The sequence below is a fragment of the Cydia strobilella genome, chromosome 27, assembly GCF_947568885.1.
Source record: "Cydia strobilella chromosome 27, ilCydStro3.1, whole genome shotgun sequence".
Lineage (NCBI taxonomy): Eukaryota > Metazoa > Arthropoda > Insecta > Lepidoptera > Tortricidae > Cydia > Cydia strobilella.
This window is the reverse complement of record NC_086067.1, coordinates 937,174-961,999: the sequence shown is the minus strand read 5'-3', so window position 1 is coordinate 961,999 and position 24,826 is coordinate 937,174. Positions and strand designations below refer to the sequence as shown.

Genomic DNA, 24,826 nt, shown 5'->3' with positions numbered 1-24,826 from the left:
CAGTGTACGAAATTTTCGCGATCAGCGTCCTTACTTTACAATGCATAAGTTTTTATAATTAATTAATTAAACAATACGCTATATTTTGTAATATATTTATTGGCCCATAACATAATCAACAGTACAATCCACCTACAATACTCTAATATATTATGAAACTTATTATATTGTAAAAGTTAAAAATAACATGTCTCGTGCGCCACATACCCCATTGACCAAATTGTGTTTGATTTATTTATTTAAACTTTATTAAATCACATTTAAAATCGGGTCTATCACGAATTTAGTTACCTTTATTTACCGACGTTTCGACACAAGCCTCACTGGATTGGAAATTTGGTGGAAACGTCGGTAAATAACTTTATTTACCGACGTTTCCACCAAATTTCCAATTTTACCTTACCTACCTTTACCTTTAGGTAACAAAATAAATTCGCGATAGACCCGATTTTAAATGTGATTTAATATGTGTTTAAAACGCTAAAGTTTTAAATGTTATATTTAAACTATTAAACATAACATAAAAATAATGTATAGTACAATAATTAATGTACAAATGGCGGACTTAATGCCTTAAGGCATTCTCTACCAGTCAACCATCGAAGTTTAGTAATAATTAAAGTTTATTATTAGTTTATTGAGGTTGATTGGTAGCTTTCTTGAGAGAATGGATGAAGATTGGAACGTGTAAAGAGCATACCTGGGCCGCCCAGCAGAAAGACGTCCTATCGGACGCCCCAGGCAGTGTTGGCCGAACGTTAATTGCAATTAACGATTAACCATTACAAATTGAACCGTAAACCGTCACGGACGGTTACAGTTTACGGTTCAATTTGTAATGGTTAATTGCATTAACGTTTCGGCCAACACTGGCCCCAGGTATCGCTGGTGCGACAACTGTGGTGGAGGCGGATCTGAGATAGAGTCACCAACGAGGGCTACCGTTTTTGTTCTCACCCGTTGGCGCCACTGTAGATGTAGGTCCAGAAAAACTGATCTCAAAATTCTCCTATGCTTATTTTTATAAAATCAATACGTTCTAATACACAAAGGTATTTTATTTATTTATTTTAAACTTTATTGCACAATATAACAAATAAAGTACAAATGGCGGACTTAATGCCTAAAGGCATTCTCTGCCAGTCAACCACCAGGTTAAACAGAAACAGTGATAGGTGCAGGCAACAAAAAAAGCAGAATAGGTAACTTAAAACAAAAAATATAGCGATAAATAATACACACTACCGAAAATAAACTTACATATACATACTATACATACTATAATTAAATAAACTTACATATATATTACTTTATTTTAACGTCTAAATGTGCCATTTTTTCGACCTGTTTAATTTTGCATATATTTTAGTTGGCACTTTTTTTAAACCACTAACATTTATTGAGCTACATCTATTGTTTACCGTGATTAATCAAAGATGGACAAAGATTGACCACAATTATTAATAAGGAGTGAAAATTCCCGATAAAAAAGCTTGAAACCCCCAAAACTTCTATGCAATTGACATTTTGAAAGACCTCCATATACACTAGCGCCCCTAGCGGCGAAATTAAACGCGGTAGCCCTCATTCATCCCTCATTGGCGAGAGGTCGCACAGAACCGAGAAGATGAAGAAAGTGGCGCCGTCTTGTGTCGGAGGCCAAGTCTCATTTTGGGTCGCTGAGCCAACGGAGTAAATTATTGAGGTTTTATATTACTTCTATACATTCTATAAGGTTATTGGGGTTCCCTAAGAACAAATTAAATTATTTTCTATGAAAATATTTTAATGCGTTTTTTTTTTCAAGTAGACACTACTATTTAAACTATAAACTCAAATACATGTCATATACGAAGGAAAAAATGACCAAAGCCACCAGTGTCCAGAGCTGGAATCGAACCAGCGTCCCCCGTTTACCGGACAGGTGCCTGAACCGCTCGGCTATCCGGTCACGGTGGCATGGGTCGAAATTTCCAAGTATATGCCAATTTCCCGAAGGCTTGTGGCGCCCCCTGGCCATCTCTAAGGTATGGTTAGACCTTCTGAGTAACTGGAGGCTTTGGTCATTTTTTCCTTCGTATATGACATTTATTTCAGGTTATTGGGGTTATTCCGAAAACGACGTAGAGCTTTGCAAGCTATTTGACCGAACGAGCGCATTGCGCGAGATAACCTTCTCTTCTCTCAGCTTGGGCAATAATGCTTTCGCATATGGGCCGATTTTGAGTTTGTTGTCGAATATCATTTTTTTTTTTTAGAATTAGATAAAAATTGTCTAGTTTTTTACATTATATCATATAAAATACATTAAAATTATCCGTTGTTACTTAAATACCATACTTAACTTTGAGAACAAATCAAATTATTTGTTATCAAATATTTTGATTTGTTTTTTCAAGTAGGTTAGTCACACTAATGTATATAAATTATAAACTGAAATAGATAAACGAAATGTGAAATTGCGCTCATAGGTATTGCACAGAATCGGAAAATATTTGTGGTAATTCCAATAAAAAGGGACCTTATCGTCGATGGCGCTTACGCCATTATAAACGATGCTCCGATATAAATACAATGCCGCGCGACGCTGTGCGGCGTAATCGCCATCGACAATAAGGTCCCTTTTCATAGAAAATGATAGCAAAATAAAACGAAAATCGATCCATATTCGGCAGTTCTCTAGTAGTGTCGCAATTAGCTCCATGCATGAATTTATTTTTATTTTTGGATTCATAATTTATATCGTTGGAACACCGGAAATGATAAAAATACTTTTGTAAACCTTAACATTATTTTATTAAAAAATATTTAAAATGTTGAAAATTTTTGAGCGGTTGAAACGCTCATAATTTTTGGCGCGAATTCGACAGAGCGTGATGACGTCACACGTTGGGCGGCCCAACTGACGTTTGCTACTAATGACACTAATCTGTCGAACGCGTGACGTCACGGCGTTTCGAGCGTTTCGCTCACTAGCTTTTCGCGGGCAAATTTTTGTACTTTTTATTTATAATTTTAAGTGATTAAATGGTAATTTAAAAACGGAAATGCATTAGTAACATGATATAACGGTAACGAACATCCGAATAAAACATATTTCGTTCAAATATAAACTTCATGCATGAGGCTAATTCTGTAAGCAGGTTATTTTTTTTTAAATAGCCATATCAATGGCGGAGCGTCAAATGGCAAAGCCAATTTCCGTCGTCATTTATACGCAGTTTCGTAGATTAGTACGAACGAGACACGATCTAGGTATAAACTGCATTTTCTCAAATTATTTTTTCGCCAGACCTTAATCAGTTAAACAAAAGCCTTTGTTCCTTTTCTGCGTGCGCGTACCCATTGTTGGTGAGCGCGTGACCATTGTGTATCAGCAAAGCATATAACTCCGTAATAGATGGATACAGTCTAAAGAAAAAACGTGCCTCGAACAAGAAAATTTGATTCTTGATCAGATGGCGCCACTACCTTTGGCCTACTCTCATATAGATGGCGTTGACGGTTTCGTTTGTTATTGAACAGTTTTAACGCATATCAGTGAAAGAACATGGGTGAAAATAATTTAAAATTATTTATGCAAATATAAAAAAATCATTTATCCATATTTAAATAAATTTTATCGTATTTTTATAAAAGTGTGTCGATAGATGGCAGTGAATTTACTGGGGTTACAAAATTTACTATGACAGTACCGCTCTATCCTATCCTCCTCTTTGGTATCAGCGAGTGGCACGCGCTCGCCAACAATGGCCACGCGCAAGCATAATAGAAACAAAGGCTTTTGTTTAACAGATCAGGGTCTTTGGCGAAAAAATCATTTTAGAAGATGCAGACTATAGTGTAAAGACCTAGGTTAGATCTAAGCTAGATAACTGTAAGTATCAAGACGTCCCGGCGCGCGTTCCAAGTACTGCTTATCTATAAGGGCCTCGATACACTTCTTGATCATTGCGACGGAGGGCGCGAAGGAGCCACGCGCTTGTGACACCACTTCTTGGATGAGCTCGTTGTGACGGAGTACCTGGAAAATGGGCTTTGTTATGTAAGCTGTAGGGATGATTTTATCACAGCATGCATAATTTTTAGGGATCCGTACCCAAAGGGTAAAAACCCTATTACTAAGACTCCGCTGTCCGTCTGTCTGTCACCAGTCTGTATCTCATGAACCGTGATAGCTAGACAGTTGAAATTTTCACAGACGATATATTTCTGTTGCCGCTATAACAACAAATACTAAAAACAGAATAATATAAATATTTAAGTGGGGCTCCCATACAACATCCGTTTTTTGCGTGATGGTACGGAACCCTTCGTGCGCGAGTCCGACTTACATTTGGTCGCACTACCCTATTATAATGTAATGTAGACGACAGTTGTCTTAGTACAGACCGTGAACATTTATTTATTTGAAATATAGTACACAATAAAAAAAAGTTTCTTTAAAAAAAACCGTTTCTTTTTTTTTTTTGAAATATAAACATACCTTTCTCTGACATATTAAACATATTAATAACGGGTCACTCACGTGTTTTAAGTCGAAAACGCTCGACATGTTTCACTTCGTACCGAGGAGTGTCATCAGGAGCTTGCGTCGACGGTGACGGACCGGCGCAGACTGCGGGCCGCAGCCCTCCGCGACCGATGACTCGGTCCTCGGTACGGAGTGAAACATGTCGAGCGTTTTCGACTTAAAATACGTGGGTGACCCGTTATTAATATGTTTAATTTAATATGTCTGTGTCTCACGGAAGTTTTGTTATTATAATAAGTGCTCAAATAGCATCCTGAGAATGATTGCCGAAAGGTGGGACTCGGATATCCTCCGCCGATATACCGACCTTCATGTCGTACGACCTAGGAAATAAGTATTTATATGTTTTTATGTAATAGGTAGTTTACTAATGTAGTTTTATCTGTATTAATGTAGGATCTCAGCTATCTGAAAATAAATAATTTTTATTTTTATTTTATTTTATTTATTTATAATACCTTTCTCTGTTTCATGACGCGTACTAGCGCGGCCTGCAGGTACATCTTGCGGTCGTCGTCACAGTGCGTGGACTCGGCCGAATCCGGGTTGTTCGTGTTACTGTTGCCCGATGCAGTGCTTGTACCTGGTAAAATATGTATAAAACCGTAATAATACTTTGCTATGTAATTTTTAGTTTAATTTAGTTATTAATTTTTAACAAGCAGAAACGTCTGCGATCGATGCTATTAAGCTTAGAATAAATTAGTTAGTTTTGCTGGGCATTTTCCGCAACTCGACATCCAATGTGCCTATTTTGCGTGAAACGAGGTAGCGCTACTCTAACCACCCCAGCTCCTCCACGAAGCCTAGCAAGGTCTTCAGGTTGCTAGTTGCTTCCTTTAGTGTGCATGGATTCCCTAGGTATTTGCTCCTATATACTACTACAGCTTAGAATAAATTTAAAAGTGGAAAAATTACTGCCTTGGGTGAGACTTGAACTATTACGGTAGATGTCGCTAGGGTCCCCTAGACCCATATAGTGGGAAGATTTGCTGACTATGGATGAGGTCTTGGTGGCTCAGTTGGCAGAGCGCTGGAGTATCTATCCAGAGGCCGTGAGTTCAAGTCTCACCCAAGGAAGTAATTTTTCCACTTTTAAATTTATTCTAAGCTTAATAGCAGACGTTTCTGCTTGTTAAAAATTAATTTAGAATGGGTAGCACATCGTAACTGGTGAATTTCCAATATGACTTGGAACTCCGGTGGCCGTTTAAGAAGTGTAACACTATTACGGTAGATGTCGCTAGGGTCCCCTAGACCCATATAGTGGGAAGATTTGCTGACTATGGATGAGGTCTTGGTGGCTCAGTTGGCAGAGCGCTGGAGTATCTATCCAGAGGCCGTGAGTTCAAGTCTCACCCAAGGCAGTAATTTGTCCACTTTTAAATTTATTCTAAAATTAATCTACATATTTCTGTTAAAAATAATATCCCGCACACATATCAATGTGGTTCAGTAAAGGGGCGGACTGAAGTTGAGGTTGAGCTGTTCCCCTATATACGAGGGGCGTTCAATAAATTCTCGGTATGTGAATGAAAACAAACAAATACGATAAGTTTAATATTTTTATTTTTCAATATACTCCCCCCCTATGTTGATACACTTAAAAGATCGATCTATTATTTTTTTTAATCCCTCATAAAAATAATTTTTATCTTTGGTGTCAAAATGCTCCTCCACTGCCGCCTTCAACGCTTCATCGTCAGAAAATCGATTTCCACGCAGATCCTTTTTAAGATTGGGGAACAAAAAGAAGTCACTGGGGGCTAAGTCCGGACTATACGGTGGGTGAGTAATAGTTTCAAACCCAGATTCAAGAATAGCCGCCTTGGCAATATGAGCAGTATGCACAGGGGCGTTGTCATGCAGAAGCAGAACACCTTTGGTTAATTTTCCTCGCCTCTTGTCTTTGATTGCAGCCCTTAATTGACGTAGAATATTAGCGTAGTACTGTCCTGTGATATTTACACTCTTTTGTTTGTAATCGATCAGTAATATTCCTTCACAATCCCAAAATATTGTGGCCATGACCTTGCCAGCTGAAGGGATGACCTTGAACTTCTTGGGATGAGCTGTACCCTTAACGTGCCACTGCATGGACTCCTGTTTACTTTCTGGGTCATAATAATGAACCCAGGTTTCATCTCCAGTAACTATCTTTTGCAGCACCTCATCAGGATTTTCACCGCACAGGTCAATAAAATCGGAACAACAAGCTACTCGCATATATTTCTGAACCGGTGTCAGCATTCGCGGAACCCATCTCGCACTTACTTTTGACATATTAAGATGGTAATGGATAATATCATGTATGGTACCAACAGAAAGACCGGTTATTTGAGCTATTGATTTTACCTTCACTCGGCCGTCTTCCAATATAAGTTTTTCCACTTTGATAATATTTTCTTGTGAAGTAGCTACTACAGGCCGGCCTGGTCTAGGATCATCTTCAATACTCTCTCTCCCACGTTTAAATTCACTTGACCACTTTTGAATGGTAGATAAAGAAGGAGCAGACTCACGGTAAACACAATCCATTTCTTCTTTTATAGTTTTTTGATTTTTACCCTGATTGGTCAAGAATTTTATTACGGCTCGATGCTCTAATTTAATTAACATTGTTAAATCGCTCATGGTGCTCACGTTTGTTCGGCAATTGCAGAAAAACAAGAACATATCGGTTTGAATTTTACTTTTTTTTGTAAAGTCTATGAATGACTCTTAGTGGCCAGTAACAAAAGAAATACTCAAAAAGGTTGTAAGATATCAATATCGAGAATTTATTGAACGCCCCTCGTACAAGAGCCATATCAAAGATAGATATAACTCCGTAATAGATGGATACAGTCTAAGGAAAAAACGTGCCTCGAAAATCAAGAATATTTGACTCGATAGAGGGCGCTACTAGCTTTGGCCTACTGTCGTATAGATGGCGTTGACGGTTTCGTTTGTTATTTAACAATAATTAATTAATGCAAATAAAAAAATCATTTATCCATATTTAAATACATTTTATCGTATTTTTATAAATCTTCATTTTTAGTTTTAAAGTGTGTCGATAGATGGCAGTGAATTTACTGTGGTTACAAAATTTACTATGACAGTACCGCTCTAGTATAAGTTACTCTATGGCTATATACACGAGCTGTATACCTTGATGTGTGGCGGCGGTGGTGAGCCGTATCTTGGTCCTCTTGGAGCTCAGGTTGAGGTTGAGTTGTTCCCCTATATACAAGAGCCATATACACGAGTACACGAGCTGTAGGTATACCTTGATGTGTGGCAGCGGTGGTGAGCCGTATCTTGGTCCCCTCGGAGCTCAGGTTGAGGTTGAGTTGTTCCCCTATATACAAGATCCATATACACGAGTACACGAGCTGTAGGTATACCTTGATGTGTGGCAGCGGTGGTGAGCCGTATCTTGGTCCCCTCGGAGCTCAGGTTGAGGTTGAGTTGTTCCCCTATATACAAGATCCATATACACGAGTACACGAGCTGTAGGTATACCTTGATGTGTGGCAGCGGTGGTGAGCCGTATCTTGGTCCTCTTGGAGCTCAGGTTGAGGTTGAGCACGAGCACGCCCTCCCCTCGCCCCGCGGACCCCTCCCCTCCGTCTTCGACGGTAGACGACTCTGATTCGCCCTCCGCCTCGTTTTCCACGTCACCCTGTATATATTTTGAATCATTTATTTTAACTAGCTAATATAAATATGTAACTTGCTCTCTTAGTATGTAAGTATTTAAATTTTATCGAATTGTCTTCGGTTACCGCGATAGTTAGTCATGAAATAAAACTATGAAACGGCCTTAAAGTTTATAGTCTATGATGGTTCATTATTTGTAGTATGTGGGTATTTTTGCACTTTGTAGTTTTTCCTCAGTCACCCGTTGACCACGAACGCTGTAAAGGGTTCGAAACGTCGGGATGTATTATAAATTCAATATACGCGATATAATCCGTTTTATAGTTTTATTTCATCGAATTGAATAAGTACTATAGGTAGGACCTTGGGCCTTAGGAGGATCTATAAGGGTGGCCAAAAAATAAGTGCATTCCCTTTGCCAGGGAGGTTTTGGGATTATACTGAGCAACTTTAACTATGGGAGCAACCACAAAATCGCAAAAAAAATTTTTACCCTCCCGTAGAAAATCGACCAACCAAAATGTATGAAACAGTCAAATATTTTTTCGCGATTTCGTGGTTGGTTCCATAGTAAAAGTTGCTCAGTATAATCCCAAAACCTCCCTGGCAACGGGAATAGACATATTTTTTGGCCACCCTGTATAAGAGGTCTCAATTGTCTGGTCCACGCGTTTCCCGTCAGTCGGATTCTAGATATCAGCTTTCTCAGTTGTACATTGTTCTACTTCAAATGAGGTGAAGTACTTGCATCGATCAAACACCCCGGAAACCTAGAAATCGGCTACCATATCGACTTTCAAGAAAAAATACATTTTGTAAATTCAAAGTCGATCTTTTAGTCACTCGCGCGACATGTTAAATATGGCTAACTTCAAGGTATTCACGCTAAACAATACACCCGCACTCGTCAAGCGTTGTCACCAGAGGTTGTCACCATAACCTCCGCCTTTAGCAACCGACATGGCGCCTAGAACCGGACCGGAAACGATTCGGATTGGCGTTTAAATACTCGCCCGTGATTCTTCTTCTTTTAAAATTATGGCTTCAGCCCAGTGGGACTATTTCGCCAGTATCAAGGTATTAAGAGGTTTAAAAACGACAAAAATTGTACGGTTGTACAAGACAGTGTACGGTGATTTGTTAGCTCTTGTAAATCGATAGCTAGACTTTATAAGAAGCACGTGGACTACCGGCCGTTGACTCCAAAATGGTGGTTAAACACGCTTTGAGATTAATTCTCCATTCACTGCACACTACCAAATTAGATTACTGTATAATAAAGCTATCGATATTACACTTTAAACAATATTAATGAGCAAAAAACAAAGTAATTAATCACGATGCTAACTATCAAGATGGCGCTCGAACCGGAAGTCTCGCCCGTGATCGATTAGCAATGATTACTTAGAATCGGACTGTCAGTTTTGACATTTATGTTGGACTTCCGGTTCGAGCGCCATCTTGATAGTTAGCATCGTGATTAATTACTTTGTTTTTTGCTCATTAATATTGTTTAAAGTGTGAAATCGATAGCTTATTATACAGTAAACTAATGTGGTAGTGTGCAGTGAATGGAGAATTAATTTTGAAGCGCGTTTAACCACCATCTTGGAGTCAACGGCCGGTAGTCCACGTGCTTCTTGTAAAGTCTAGCTATCGATTTACAAGAGCTAACAAATCACCGTACACTGTCTTGTACAACCGTACAATTTTTGTCGTTTTTAAACCTCTTAATACCTTGATACTGGCGAAATATGTAAAATGATCCATCGGTCAAGTCAAGGATACAGAGCCTTGAGCATCGCCGTCGAGTCGCTTGCCTATCGGTGTTCTATCGGATACATTTCGGGGAGTGCGCACAGGAACTGCACGACCTGATCCCACCTTCCCCTTTCCATCATCGGACATCCAGGCGCGGGGAGCGTATGCACCCGTTCGTGGTCCACATTCCATTCGTTCGGACGAAACGTTTTGCCTCCTCCTTTTTGGTACGGACGGCTAAGGAATGGAATGCGCTCCCGCCATCTGTATTCCCTGATCAATATGACCTCGGTCTCTTTAAAACAAGAGTGAATAGGCTGTTACTGAACCGGTGAGCTCCATCTTAGGCCCTGTCTTCACTTTCCATCAGGTGTGACTAGGGCCAATCGCCGATCAGTTTATAAAAAAAAAAAAAAATAGTCCCACTGGGCTGAAGCCATAATTTTAAAAGAAGAAGCAGAAGAATTGTGACCAAAAGATTGTAAAATGTGAAATTATTATTTAAAAATCATAACATACATCCCCATATTGGGTTCCGAATTGATCATATTTTTCGAAATTGGCACCCCCGAAAACCTAGAAAACGATATCCATGAGAACTTTTTCAAAGTGTATGTATGTAGTCGCCATTAGATATATCGAAGCGGCCGCGGTGCTCAAAAATATCTAAACAAGCACCTTAACGCCTTAACAATAGAGGCGTGTTCAGAAATATGTGAGCGCCTTGGCCGCTCCGATATATCTGAAGGCGACTGTACCTGTGCTAGAAGCAAGCCGGCATCGAGAAGCGGTCTCAGCTGTCTGTTCCACGCGTCGCCCGCCAGCTGCAGCCGCGCGCGCAGCTCCCTGGCGGCCAGCGAGTCCGCCGTCTCGAAACATAGTAGGAGAGCGCACTGAAACAATAACTAATGTTAGAGTTTTGAATGATTCACGGTTAGTTTCACTAGACTTATATTGACCGGGATATAGACCGTGATTACCTTTTGTATTATTTGTGAGCTCCCGATATTTCGACGCAGTTACATGCATCATGTTCACGGGTGACTGAAGATAGATTAAACTGTCAAATGTGTGGAATCCTGTGATTTGTTTGTGTAAAAAACCAGTGATATCTGAATCAAACACGCGTAGTGACACCGTGAGTGTAGTGTGTTTGGACAGACCGACGAGTGTGAACGCGACCGGACCAACAAGTGTGAATGCGACCGATGGTAACGTTGAAAGTGAACGCAGCCGACGCGCAAGAATGAGGGTAGGCAGAGCGCTGTCTACACAACTTTGACACCCACCCGCTATCTTCAGTCACCCGTGAACATGATGCATGTAACTGCGTCGAAATATCGGGAGCTCACAAATAATACAAAAGGTAATCACGGTCTATATCCCGGTCAATATAAGTCTAGAAAAACTAATGTGTTAGAACATCTGTTTTTAGGGTTCCGTATCCAAAGGGTAAAAACGGGACCCTATTACTAAGACTTCGCTGTTTGCCTATATGTTCGTCTGTTACCAGGCCCAAAGATAGATATAACTCCGTAATAAATGGATACAGTCTAAGGAAAAAACGTGCCTCGAAAATCAAGAAAATTTGATTCTCGTTCAGAGGGCGCTACTAATTTTGACCTACAGTCGTATAGATGGCGTTAACGGTTTCGTTTGTTATTTAACAATTTTAACGCATATCAGTGAAAGAACATGGATCAAAATCATAAACATAATTAATGCAAATAAAAAAAATCATTTATCTATATTTAAATACATTCTATCGTATTTTTATAAATCTTCATTTTTAGTTTTAAAGTGTGTCGACAGATGGCAGTGAATTTACTGGGGTTACAAAATTTACTATGACAGTAACGCTCTAGTATCAGTTACTCTATGCCAGACCGTATCTCGTGATAGCTAGATTAGCTAGACAGTTGAAATTTTCACAGATGATGTATTTCTGTTGCCGCTATAACAACAAGTACTAAAAACAGAATAAAATAAATATTTAAGTGAGGCACCCGTACAACAAACGTGATTATTTTATCGTTTTTTGCGTAATGGTACGGAACCCTTCGTGCGCGAGTCCGACTCGCAATTGTTTTTTTAATAATTGGCAGTGCTTTGACATATATTTGGAGTAGGCGTGGTGCGAGGCCTTCAACTGTACCTCGTGAGGCACAAACAAACCTGCCTTAAGCTTAGATTCGAAATTAACTAACTTATAAAACTAGTCACATACCCCCTAACGGTGTCAAACTGGAGTACACAAGTCTAGTCAGACATTTGCTGGATTTTAAATACGATTTTAATTGCTATTTAGAAAGATCCTAATATACCTGTGGAGTACTGGCGCTGAGATGGTACGGGCGAGGAGTGCATCTAGTCCTCAGCTCTCCAGTATAGAGATGTTAGAGCCAGGCGACTCTCCGTCCGCTGAAGGAGGCGCGAAAGAAGGCCTCGAATTGCCCAACGAGGCACTACAGACTTGAGTTGCCTTAAGACTCGAAATTAACTAGCCTACAAAACTAGTCACGCACTTCTTAACGGTGACCAACTGAAACGTTCTGCCACCTGAACGAATTGCCGTTATATCCCACCTCTTTGCAGATTGTTGACATATTATGTCGGATGGAACACGATTCTAATCGCTGTTAAGAGTCTCCGACAAGCTCGGCCGAGTTTCACCTTCCCATACAAACGGAGTTCCATTCTCATTTTAAAACTACGTGTTGGATTGTAATAAAACTTCTCACATACAATGATATGAGGTATATCTAGGTCTGAAATTAGTTTATATAACTCTAGTATATAAAACAATCGAAATAGAGCAAAAACAAGTTTTGTATGAAAAACTTAAATTCGCTGTATTTTTTTTTACTAGGGTATCTTAGGCTACATAAATTAATTTCAGACCTAGATACATCTATGCTATTGTAAGTACAAAGTTTCAGAGCAATCTAGCTAGTCGTTTTAAAATGAGAGCGTAACTACCTTTGTATGGAGAACCGAGCTTGCCGGCGACCCTTAAGACTCGAAGATACCTGCGGAGTACTGGCGCTGAGACGGTACGGGCGAGGAGTGTATCTAGTCCTCAGCGTGTCCTCAGCTCTCCAGTACAGAGATGTTGGAGCCAGACGACTCTCCGTCCGCTGAAAGAGGCGCGGAAGAAGGCCTCGAATTGCCTAACGAGGCACTACAGACAGATCTAGCAAGATTAAGCAAGATCTTAATATACCTGTGGAGTACTGGCGCTGAGATGGTACGGGCGAGGAGTGTATCTAGTCCTCAGCGTGTCCTCAGCTCTCCAGTACAGAGATGTTGGAGCCAGACGACTCTCCGTCCGCTGAAAGAGGCGCGGAAGAAGGCCTCGAATTGCCTAACGAGGCACTACAGACAGATCTAGCAAGATTAAGCAAGATCTTAATATACCTGTGGAGTACTGGCGCTGAGACGGTACGGGCGAGGAGTGTATCTAGTCCTCAGCGTGTCCTCAGCTCTCCAGTACAGAGATGTTGGAGCCAGACGACTCTCCGTCCGCTGAAAGAGGCGCGGAAGAAGGCCTCGAATTGCCTAACGAGGCACTACAGACAGATCTAGCAAGATTAAGCAAGATCTTAATATACCTGTGGAGTACTGGCGCTGAGATGGTACGGGCGAGGAGTGTATCTAGTCCTCAGCGTGTCCTCAGCTCTCCAGTACAGAGATGTTGGAGCCAGACGACTCTCCGTCCGCTGAAAGAGGCGCGGAAGAAGGCCTCGAATTGCCTAACGAGGCACTACAGACAGATCTAGCAAGATTAAGCAAGATCTTAATATACCTGTGGAGTACTGGCGCTGAGATGGTACGGGCGAGGAGTGTATCTAGTCCTCAGCGTGTCCTCAGCTCTCCAGTACAGAGATGTTGGAGCCAGACGACTCTCCGTCCGCTGAAAGAGGCGCGGAAGAAGGCCTCGAATTGCCTAACGAGGCACTACAGACAGATCTAGCAAGATTAAGCAAGATCTTAATATACCTGTGGAGTACTGGCGCTGAGATGGTACGGGCGAGGAGTGTATCTAGTCCTCAGCGTGTCCTCAGCTCTCCAGTACAGAGATGTTGGAGCCAGACGACTCTCCGTCCGCTGAAAGAGGCGCGGAAGAAGGCCTCGAATTGCCTAACGAGGCACTACAGACAGATCTAGCAAGATTAAGCAAGATCTTAATATACCTGTGGAGTACTGGCGCTGAGATGGTACGGGCGAGGAGTGTATCTAGTCCTCAGCGTGTCCTCAGCTCTCCAGTACAGAGATGTTGGAGCCAGACGACTCTCCGTCCGCTGAAAGAGGCGCGGAAGAAGGCCTCGAATTGCCTAACGAGGCACTACAGACAGATCTAGCAAGATTAAGCAAGATCTTAATATACCTGTGGAGTACTGGCGCTGAGATGGTACGGGCGAGGAGTGTATCTAGTCCTCAGCGTGTCCTCAGCTCTCCAGTACAGAGATGTTGGAGCCAGACGACTCTCCGTCCGCTGGAAGAGGCGCGGAAGAAGGCCTCGAATTGCCTAACGAGGCACTACAGACAGATCTAGCAAGATTAAGCAAGATCTTAATATACCTGTGGAGTACTGGCGCTGAGATGGTACGGGCGAGGAGTGTATCTAGTCCTCAGCGTGTCCTCAGCTCTCCAGTACAGAGATGTTGGAGCCAGACGACTCTCCGTCCGCTGAAAGAGGCGCGGAAGAAGGCCTCGAATTGCCTAACGAGGCACTACAGACAGATCTAGCAAGATTAAGCAAGATCTTAATATACCTGTGGAGTACTGGCGCTGAGATGGTACGGGCGAGGAGTGTATCTAGTCCTCAGCGTGTCCTCAGCTCTCCAGTACAGAGATGTTGGAGCCAGACGACTCTCCGTCCGCTGAAAGAGGCGCGGAAGAAGGCCTCGAATTGCCTAACGAGGCACTACAGACAGATCTAGCAAGATTAAGCAAGATCTTAATATACCTGTGGAGTACTGGCGCTGAGATGGTACGGGCGAGGAGTGTATCTGGTCCTGAGCTCGCCGGTGCACAGGTGGTGCAGCCAGGCGAGGCGGCGGCCGCTGAAGGAGGCGCGGTAGAACGCCTCGAACTGCCGCGCCGGCCGCTCCAGCGCCGCCGGGGGCGCCAGCGGGGCCATGCGCCGGCTTAATATACCTGTGGAGTACTGGCGCTGAGATGGTACGGGCGAGGAGTGTATCTGGTCCTGAGCTCGCCGGTGCACAGGTGGTGCAGCCAGGCGAGGCGGCGGCCGCTGAAGGAGGCGCGGTAGAACGCCTCGAACTGCCGCGCCGGCCGCTCCAGCGCCGCCGGGGGCGCCAGCGGGGCCATGCGCCGGCTTAATATACCTGTGGAGTACTGGCGCTGAGATGGTACGGGCGAGGAGTGTATCTGGTCCTGAGCTCGCCGGTGCACAGGTGGTGCAGCCAGGCGAGGCGGCGGCCGCTGAAGGAGGCGCGGTAGAACGCCTCGAACTGCCGCGCCGGCCGCTCCAGCGCCGCCGGGGGCGCCAGCGGGGCCATGCGCCGGCTTAATATACCTGTGGAGTACTGGCGCTGAGATGGTACGGGCGAGGAGTGTATCTGGTCCTGAGCTCGCCGGTGCACAGGTGGTGCAGCCAGGCGAGGCGGCGGCCGCTGAAGGAGGCGCGGTAGAACGCCTCGAACTGCCGCGCCGGCCGCTCCAGCGCCGCCGGGGGCGCCAGCGGGGCCATGCGCCGGCTTAATATACCTGTGGAGTACTGGCGCTGAGATGGTACGGGCGAGGAGTGTATCTGGTCCTGAGCTCGCCGGTGCACAGGTGGTGCAGCCAGGCGAGGCGGCGGCCGCTGAAGGAGGCGCGGTAGAACGCCTCGAACTGCCGCGCCGGCCGCTCCAGCGCCGCCGGGGGCGCCAGCGGGGCCATGCGCCGGCTTAATATACCTGTGGAGTACTGGCGCTGAGATGGTACGGGCGAGGAGTGTATCTGGTCCTGAGCTCGCCGGTGCACAGGTGGTGCAGCCAGGCGAGGCGGCGGCCGCTGAAGGAGGCGCGGTAGAACGCCTCGAACTGCCGCGCCGGCCGCTCCAGCGCCGCCGGGGGCGCCAGCGGGGCCATGCGCCGGCTTAATATACCTGTGGAGTACTGGCGCTGAGATGGTACGGGCGAGGAGTGTATCTGGTCCTGAGCTCGCCGGTGCACAGGTGGTGCAGCCAGGCGAGGCGGCGGCCGCTGAAGGAGGCGCGGTAGAACGCCTCGAACTGCCGCGCCGGCCGCTCCAGCGCCGCCGGGGGCGCCAGCGGGGCCATGCGCCGGCTTAATATACCTGTGGAGTACTGGCGCTGAGATGGTACGGGCGAGGAGTGTATCTGGTCCTGAGCTCGCCGGTGCACAGGTGGTGCAGCCAGGCGAGGCGGCGGCCGCTGAAGGAGGCGCGGTAGAACGCCTCGAACTGCCGCGCCGGCCGCTCCAGCGCCGCCGGGGGCGCCAGCGGGGCCATGCGCCGGCTTAATATACCTGTGGAGTACTGGCGCTGAGATGGTACGGGCGAGGAGTGTATCTGGTCCTGAGCTCGCCGGTGCACAGGTGGTGCAGCCAGGCGAGGCGGCGGCCGCTGAAGGAGGCGCGGTAGAACGCCTCGAACTGCCGCGCCGGCCGCTCCAGCGCCGCCGGGGGCGCCAGCGGGGCCATGCGCCGGCTTAATATACCTGTGGAGTACTGGCGCTGAGATGGTACGGGCGAGGAGTGTATCTGGTCCTGAGCTCGCCGGTGCACAGGTGGTGCAGCCAGGCGAGGCGGCGGCCGCTGAAGGAGGCGCGGTAGAACGCCTCGAACTGCCGCGCCGGCCGCTCCAGCGCCGCCGGGGGCGCCAGCGGGGCCATGCGCCGGCTTAATATACCTGTGGAGTACTGGCGCTGAGATGGTACGGGCGAGGAGTGTATCTGGTCCTGAGCTCGCCGGTGCACAGGTGGTGCAGCCAGGCGAGGCGGCGGCCGCTGAAGGAGGCGCGGTAGAACGCCTCGAACTGCCGCGCCGGCCGCTCCAGCGCCGCCGGGGGCGCCAGCGGGGCCATGCGCCGGCTTAATATACCTGTGGAGTACTGGCGCTGAGATGGTACGGGCGAGGAGTGTATCTGGTCCTGAGCTCGCCGGTGCACAGGTGGTGCAGCCAGGCGAGGCGGCGGCCGCTGAAGGAGGCGCGGTAGAACGCCTCGAACTGCCGCGCCGGCCGCTCCAGCGCCGCCGGGGGCGCCAGCGGGGCCATGCGCCGGCTTAATATACCTGTGGAGTACTGGCGCTGAGATGGTACGGGCGAGGAGTGTATCTGGTCCTGAGCTCGCCGGTGCACAGGTGGTGCAGCCAGGCGAGGCGGCGGCCGCTGAAGGAGGCGCGGTAGAACGCCTCGAACTGCCGCGCCGGCCGCTCCAGCGCCGCCGGGGGCGCCAGCGGGGCCATGGCGCCGCCGAGGGGCCACGCGCCGGCTTGCAACACCTGAGGAAGATCGTTTCGAGCTGAGAAGGTCGTTTAAATCCATTATAATGTCCTCGGTTACCGCGGTAGTTACTCAATACGAACCAATACAAATGGGTTTTTCTACTCGTCGAGTATAATCTGTGTATTACAACTTAACATGCAACACTACAACCTTACTCTTTTCAACGTTGGATAGTCTATGGCACTTCCGACTCAAGCATAAGAATTTTATCGATACGGTTTAGTCAATTATAAAAATTTTGAAAATAGAACTTCATACATTTCGATAAAATGTTTCTTGTTTAAGGAGACTCGATTCAATGCAAATTAGCCTACTTAAACACGCTGCTGCGTCGCATCTGCTTTGTGATTGGTTGGCCAACAAAAACATTTTATTTTATGTTGTAGTAGAAATCATTGCTTCATAAGTCAGAAACGCGCATGTGACACCCTTCATATAGCAACATCCATACCCTTCGAAAACCGCTTAGCGTTGCTTGTTAGTCTCCATAGGCTACGGTGGCCAAAATCGAGAAAAAAACTGTCTTAAAACTGAATTTAGCGCGGAGCAGGTACCAGGGCCTCATGAGTTACGAGGAGGTGTCGTTGACCAACCCGCCGGGGGCGCCGGGCCCGGCGGCCGGGGCATCGGTATTAACTGTATGAAGGTATCGCGGGCTGCGGCAGCTCGCGTATCTTAGCTGTATACTTTTGGTTTGTTTACTTATATGATTCTACTAGTTGAAAGCATTATTTCTTTGTCTCGTAGAAAAAATATTGTATACAATAGTGATATAATTAAGCTTTTCAATCTCGTACCTTAGCAACTCAGCAAACTTCGTTGCTTAAACACGGTACTCGACTGAAAAGCTCTCTATTATATCACGATTGTATAAAATACTATTATTTCGTTACTTTTTACAGCTTTTCTTAGTTATAGTATAAAGGTTAGGTAGGTAATTAGTCGATCGATCGCTTATCGCTTTGCTGATAGTCTAAGCTTATAAGAATTTACTAACAATTTAAAGGAATAAAACGTTCTCACATGCATTACAGTGCATCTATGAAAGCTCTAAGAACCTTACTTACACTAGGAACATAACACTGCATCCATATTACATTACATTACACATTCAAAAAAGGAGTGTACAGGTTTTTAATGGATCGGCAACGCGCAGGTAATATCTCTGGTTTTGCAGGCGTCCATAGGCTACAGTGACTGCTTACCATCAGGCGGGCCGTATGCTTGTTTGCCATCGACATGGTATAAAAAAATACTACATTACACTAGATTTTGTATCAGTATAGACGGTTTTTAGGACAGTATTTAGGAAATAAAACAAAAGGTTCAGCATTATAAAATTATACTCATTTATCTAGGGAATATACATATTTATCTAGGGAAATGACAGTAGCCTTATTTATTTATGGGATAGGACATAGGGAATTGATGAAGTTATGATGAGTAGATTAGGAGTTCTGGTGACCAACTCCTGACTCCATCATGAGACCCTGGACCTCATCTAGATCGATGGTGCTCGTCAAGGCAACTCTATTGAGCCATGTCATTGACTGTTTTTTGAATTCTAAAGTATTATTGTATGCTGACGATACTAAGATATTTAACATTGTGAAGTCCGAGGCTGATTGTGTCAATTTGCAGGATGACCTTAATAGATTGGACAACTATTGTTTATGTAATAACCTGTACTTAAACATAAATAAATGTTCAATTATTACATTTACGCGGAAGCTTGACCCTATAAACTTTAATTATACCATCGGAAACCAACAGCTTACTAGTTACGGAGGTTAGAGATTTGGGAGTGTATTTAGACAGTAAAATTCAATTGGTTTCACACATAGATAAGATAACATCTAAAGCCTACAAAATGCTTGGTTTTATTTTTAGGCAAAGTAAAGATTTTAAAAACCCCACAACGTTACTTCTTTTATATAATGCATATGTAAGGTCATATTTGGAATACGCATCTACAGTTTGGAGTCCCAACTATTTAGTGCACATTAATTCATTAGAAAGTGTTCAAAAAAAGTTTCTTAATCGTATGAAGTATAAATTCAAATCTTTTAAGCCCGAGAAATTTGTGTCCTTGCAAGTGAGAAGAGAAAAGCGGGATGTAATTTTCTTGTACAAAATATTAAATAATTTAATTGATTCGGAAGAACTTCTCAGCAAGGTGTCATTTAGATGTCCTACGTATCGTACACGGTCCACCGCTTTACTATCAGTTCCATTCACTCGCAAAAAATATGTAAACAACAAATTTTTAGCAAGAGCATGCAATATATACAATAAGAAATATTCACACATTGATTTGTTCCAGCATAGGTGTAATAAATTTGTTTCTGTCATCAAACAAAATAAAAAAATATAATAAATGGCAAATTTCGTTAACTCGTAGCTAGTAATAAAATTGTAATCTTGTGTTGTATTGTTATGATTGTTATTGTAATTGTACCTATTTGATTTCAAATTCTAAATTGAAAATTGTGCTTGTTATTTTCCAAATTCTAAATTATGCTTGTTATTATTACTCAATGTTATTGTTAAATTCAACTTTAAATTCAAAATACCTAATAATTGTACTTTTTTTTTCGGAGCAAAGGAATTTTGTATTAACTATAAGTGGAAACTCTTTTGGCCTATGTTCTTACTATATCTTTTACCTTATTGTATTATAATGTGCTGTGTTTCCCAAATAAATAAATAAAAAATAAAAATAAAAAAATAAAACACGATGGAGTTATGATGAGTAGATTAGGAGTTCTGGTGACCAACCCCTGACTCCATCATGAGACTCTGGACCTCATCTAGATCGATGGTGCTCGTCAAGGCAAATCTATTGAGCCCAAACACGATGGAGTTATGATGAGTAGATTAGCAGTTCTGGTGACCAACTCCTGACTCCATCATGAGACCCTGGACCTCATCTAGATCGATGGTGCTCGTCAAGGCAAATCTATTGAGCCCAAACACGATGGAGTTATGATGAGTAGATTAGCAGTTCTGGTGACCAATTCCTGACTCCATCATGAGACCCTGGACCTCATCTAGATCGATGGTGCTCGTCAAGGCAAATCTATTGAGCCCAAACACGATGGAGTTATGATGAGTAGATTAGGAGTTCTGGTGACCAACTCCTGACTCTATCATGAGACCCTGGACCTCATCTAGATCGATGGTGCTCGTCAAGGCAAATCTATTAAGCCCAAACACGATGGAGTTATGATGAGTAGATTAGCAGTTCTGGTGACCAACTCCTGACTCCATCATGAGACCCTGGACCTCATCTAGATCGATGGTGCTCGTCAGCGCAAATCGAATGAGCCCAAACACGATGGGGTGATAATGAGTAGATTAGGAGTTCTGGTAACTAACTCCTGACTCCATCATGTGACCCTGGGCATCATCCAGGTCGTCTGGGTATAATAATAATGCAAACCCTAACCAGAATTCAAGTGACACTGAAAATATATCACATAAGCGTGAGTCAGTTGTTAAAATTAAATATGGTGTAAACAATGTACTTACTTGGATCAAGTTTTTTTTATCGCTGTATACAGCACTTCTCGGAATTCGCTCGCTGGTTACGATCGCAAAGAACGCCTGACGATCGAGCACAGGTCCGTCCTCTAAGCGCGCCCGGCGGCGACTGATCGCGCAGCGTCGGTGCAGCGTGATTTAACGTCTTTTAAAAATATTTAAATTTACGGCAACATAGGTCCTATAGTTATGTTTTTTTTTTATGGGTTCACATAAAGTTAGAGTTTGCTAATATAATATTTTGAGGGCAAAATATAAGTCCAATTCGCGATAAAAAAATATAATGCGACCCTGTTTTTACCGAAAAAATGAAGAAATCTCGGAAGGTATTTTATCAATTTTTTTAAATGAATCTTTGATTTTCAATCATTTTAGCCCCTCGTACAAGATATGGTGAATTGAATTGTAATCATTCATGTACCAAATGATTCTTGTTTACTGCAAAATCGACAACCGAAACGACACTTCTCACAGCTAATTCTGGAAAATACTCCCAAGAAAACTCATTTATTTTAGGTTTAAAAAGATAAAATGAAAATGCTTTCCATTTCAGCCGCTAGTTTAGGAAATGATCATTTGAGAACGTTAACAGTTTTTGAATAAATACTAATAGTTACGTCGTAATGTTGAATGGAAAAGGTAGCATTTTGCAAAATACGCTCGTTTGTAGGAATAAGGCCTCTTAAGTATAAAGAGCGAGTAGGTATTAGGTAAGTATTTATCTATACATTTTATTGGTGTAAGTAATGAAAAAGGTGCGAGTACAGCTAGCTAGCTAGCTAGGGTAGTTACTCTTCTTCTTCTTCTTCTTTGCCATGTCCCGTTATTTGGGGTCGGCCCTCCTCGTTCGAAGGCGCCAGGTTTTTCTGTCCTGGGTTGTCGATATGTTAGTCTGCGCCCGCTCCATGTCTTTGGTAACGGTTGTCCACCACGTGGTAAGCGGCCTCCCTTTGCCGTTCGTTTTGTCTGGGATGGCCAAGGCTTTTTTGACAGCATACTCTTCGTTACGCCTCATCACATGCCCGAACCATCTCATACGGCTTTTAGCTAGGGTAATTACTCATGAAATAAACTATGAAAATAGATTATATCGCGTATATTGAATTTATAATACATCCCGACGTTTCGAACTCTTTACACCCGTTGACCACGAACGCTGTAAAGGGTCCGAAACGTCGGGATGTATTATAAATTCAATATACGCGATATAATCCATTTTCATACTTTTATTTCACGTTTAAATCTATGTTTTGTGATCGGCAACGTAATATTTATCAAATGAACACATATACAAATCATCAACAGGCTTCGTCCTGGCCCAGCAAATAATGTAATCCTCGACAGTCTCAATCATATTAAAATTAAAATGATAAATAGTTTATTTCTTTAAAGTGAGGAGTGAGGATACAGTGTAGTGGGCATAAGAAAGTAGGTTAAGCTTTAGTTACAATAAAACGCTTGAACTGTCTACACGTGTTCGCCTTTTATACGAACCTTCCACCTATCCTCACATAGCGACCTAGCCAGGATTCCCACAACAGAACAGTAATAATAGGGTAATCGTTAAATATTACATACATAATTTAACAAAACGGGCCCTGACAGAAATATTTTACAGCCTCATAAAACTTAGCAACCTCTTACCTCTGTTAAATTGTTGTCTCTTTCTAATAAATAGAAAAATCTGCATGTTAGATTTGAGACACATTTATGAACAACTCCAACATCAATAAACGAGAATATTACACAGTCACATTTTTTTTTACCCAGGGGAAATCCGTTAGGGATCCCACCCGGCCCGGGAGAGGCCGAGCGGGTATGTCCGACTCGCACGGACTAAAACCCCTGGGGTGTTCCGACGCTCGTTTTTGGGCGGGGTTACGGGAACAACTTTGCAGACCTCCGAGACCCCGCCGGCGTTGCCCTTGCGGAGTCGGAGGCGGAGCGGAGTAGGCTGCTGGCACCTCGGAACACTTGAGGGCCTTCCAGCTCGGAAACCTCTTCAGGCGAGTGATGGGGCTTCCGACCCATCACCCGCAGGTTCTGTCACTCGCAGATTCTGTCACGCAGTTTCTGTTAGGGTGGCAGCATTCGGGCTGCGAAGGCTCTTCGCCACCTGCCTGGCTTCCTTCGGCGCTGAGGGAGCGAGTTGGCGTCGTCCTCGCGCATTCGTTCAGCGGCCTCCTTCTGCGTCAGGACGGTGACGCTAAAGGTGGCCACTGCCGCCCATGCCTCTTCACTGCCGATCATACGGCGTATCAGCGCCGGCAGTGAGAGGTCTCTTCCTACAGCCATGGACAGGACAGCGCGAGGCTCCGCCCACGCAGGGCACTCCTCGCGCGTGTGGTGGGCCGTGTCCACGGCTGCTCCGTCACAATGGTGGCACGCTGTCGTCGGCTCTCTTCCAACCCTCTCACACAGGTACCAGCCGAAGCAGCCGTGCCCCGTCAGGAGCCGTGCGAGATGGAAGGAGGGTGTGCCGTGCTTGCGTTCCACCCATTGTTTTAGAACGGGCCGAACGGCGGCCACCAGGTCCCGGCTAGCTCCCGGGATCTCCAGACGTTCCGACCATTTTTCGAAGAGCACATCTCGTGCTTCTTCCCGCCAGTGTTGAACTTCTTGGGGGGCGGGCCAGTTTTCGTTCCTCCTGGCTGCCAGCACCCGCCACGCACTTCGAGTTCTCAGGGTGTCCGCCATATTACACAGTCACATAGCCTAACTAAACGCAAGACAAAATTAGTCTCAAAAAGTGTCCTAGGAATGGCACCAAAAATTTATAATAAATTGCCAAATGTAATTCGGGGTAAGGAGGGCTTTAAAGAATTTAAACAAGCCTTAAAAATGTATTTAATTGAAAAAGCCTATTACTCGATCAATGAATTTATTAATGAATGTGTTGAATGATGTATAAATTTTTACTATATTTTTTTTTCTTTTGTTAACTGTTTGACAATTTTGACATGCTTCCTTTTAAAAACACACCTCTGACATCTGTTTTGTATCTGGTTTAATTTTTTTTTTTTTTTGCATGTGAGGTTGGCCTTATATTTTAAGTGTTTGTTGTTATTTTAAGAATATTTTAGCGTGTACTCTTAGGTATTTTAGTATAGTTATATTTTTATATCGTACGCCGAAAGGCACACCATGGCTCATGGACCTAATATATTAACGAAATGACACCTTATGTAACCCATGATGACGAAATAAATGAATCTTTGAATCTTTGCAACTTAAAAACGGTGACCAAAATAAACATAGCCTAAATGGCCTAACCTGTAACGGTGACAAACAGAAATACTACTCTTCGCTTCACTTATCTTCACATAATATCTTAGTAGACTGACTGCACTCGGGTCTTACCTGCTGAACCCTGACATTCCGGCGTGAGGTTGTTTTTGCTCTCTCAAATGTTGCTGAAACTTGTTGATGTTAGCTGAGACATACACACTCCTCGCTTCGCTCGGGTCGTACCTGCACGCTGAAGCCCGGCATGCCCGCCTGGGGTTGTTCCTGTTCTCTGAGATGTTGTTGAAACTTGTTGTTGAGGTCAGCTGAGACGGCAACATCGGTGAACATGCGATGAAGTTTGTTGGTGAATTCGTACCCACAGGCGGCTTTTAGGCGGTTGATCATTGCCTCTTCCTAAAAAACATAATTTTATTAATTACTAAAGTAAGGACGCTGGGCACTAAGAATTCCAGACCCGCCATTTCTTATCTCTACTGTTAGAGTCGCGAATTCGAGACAGTGAGTGTTGCTGCTCCCTCTGTTGGGCAAAGGCCTCCCCTTGTTTTCTCCACTGACAGTACTGATAATTCCGCTACTTGACACTAGATGTCGACTACGAAAATAATAGTCTTTATGGCAA

At 44.0% G+C, this 24,826-nt stretch overlaps 1 protein-coding gene and 1 long non-coding RNA gene across 2 annotated transcripts in view; one reads left to right on the top strand and one right to left on the bottom strand.

The window, feature by feature from the left end:
• The window catches only part of LOC134753671 (uncharacterized), a 256,262-nt gene that overhangs the window by 25,252 nt on the left and 206,184 nt on the right, over positions 1 to 24,826 (top strand). The window lies entirely within an intron of this gene.
• LOC134753661 (cullin-2) overlaps positions 406 to 24,826 on the bottom strand; it is a 44,811-nt gene continuing 20,390 nt past the window's right edge. The window contains exons 13-18 of the mRNA XM_063689603.1: positions 24,430 to 24,600; positions 17,202 to 17,411; positions 10,699 to 10,833; positions 8,042 to 8,201; positions 4,993 to 5,117; positions 406 to 4,024 (exon numbers count right to left, since the gene is read on the bottom strand). Of these exons, the coding sequence (XP_063545673.1) occupies positions 3,863 to 4,024; positions 4,993 to 5,117; positions 8,042 to 8,201; positions 10,699 to 10,833; positions 17,202 to 17,411; positions 24,430 to 24,600 (963 nt within the window). The 3' untranslated portion in view covers positions 406 to 3,862. The remainder of the gene's footprint in view (positions 4,025 to 4,992; positions 5,118 to 8,041; positions 8,202 to 10,698; positions 10,834 to 17,201; positions 17,412 to 24,429; positions 24,601 to 24,826) is intronic.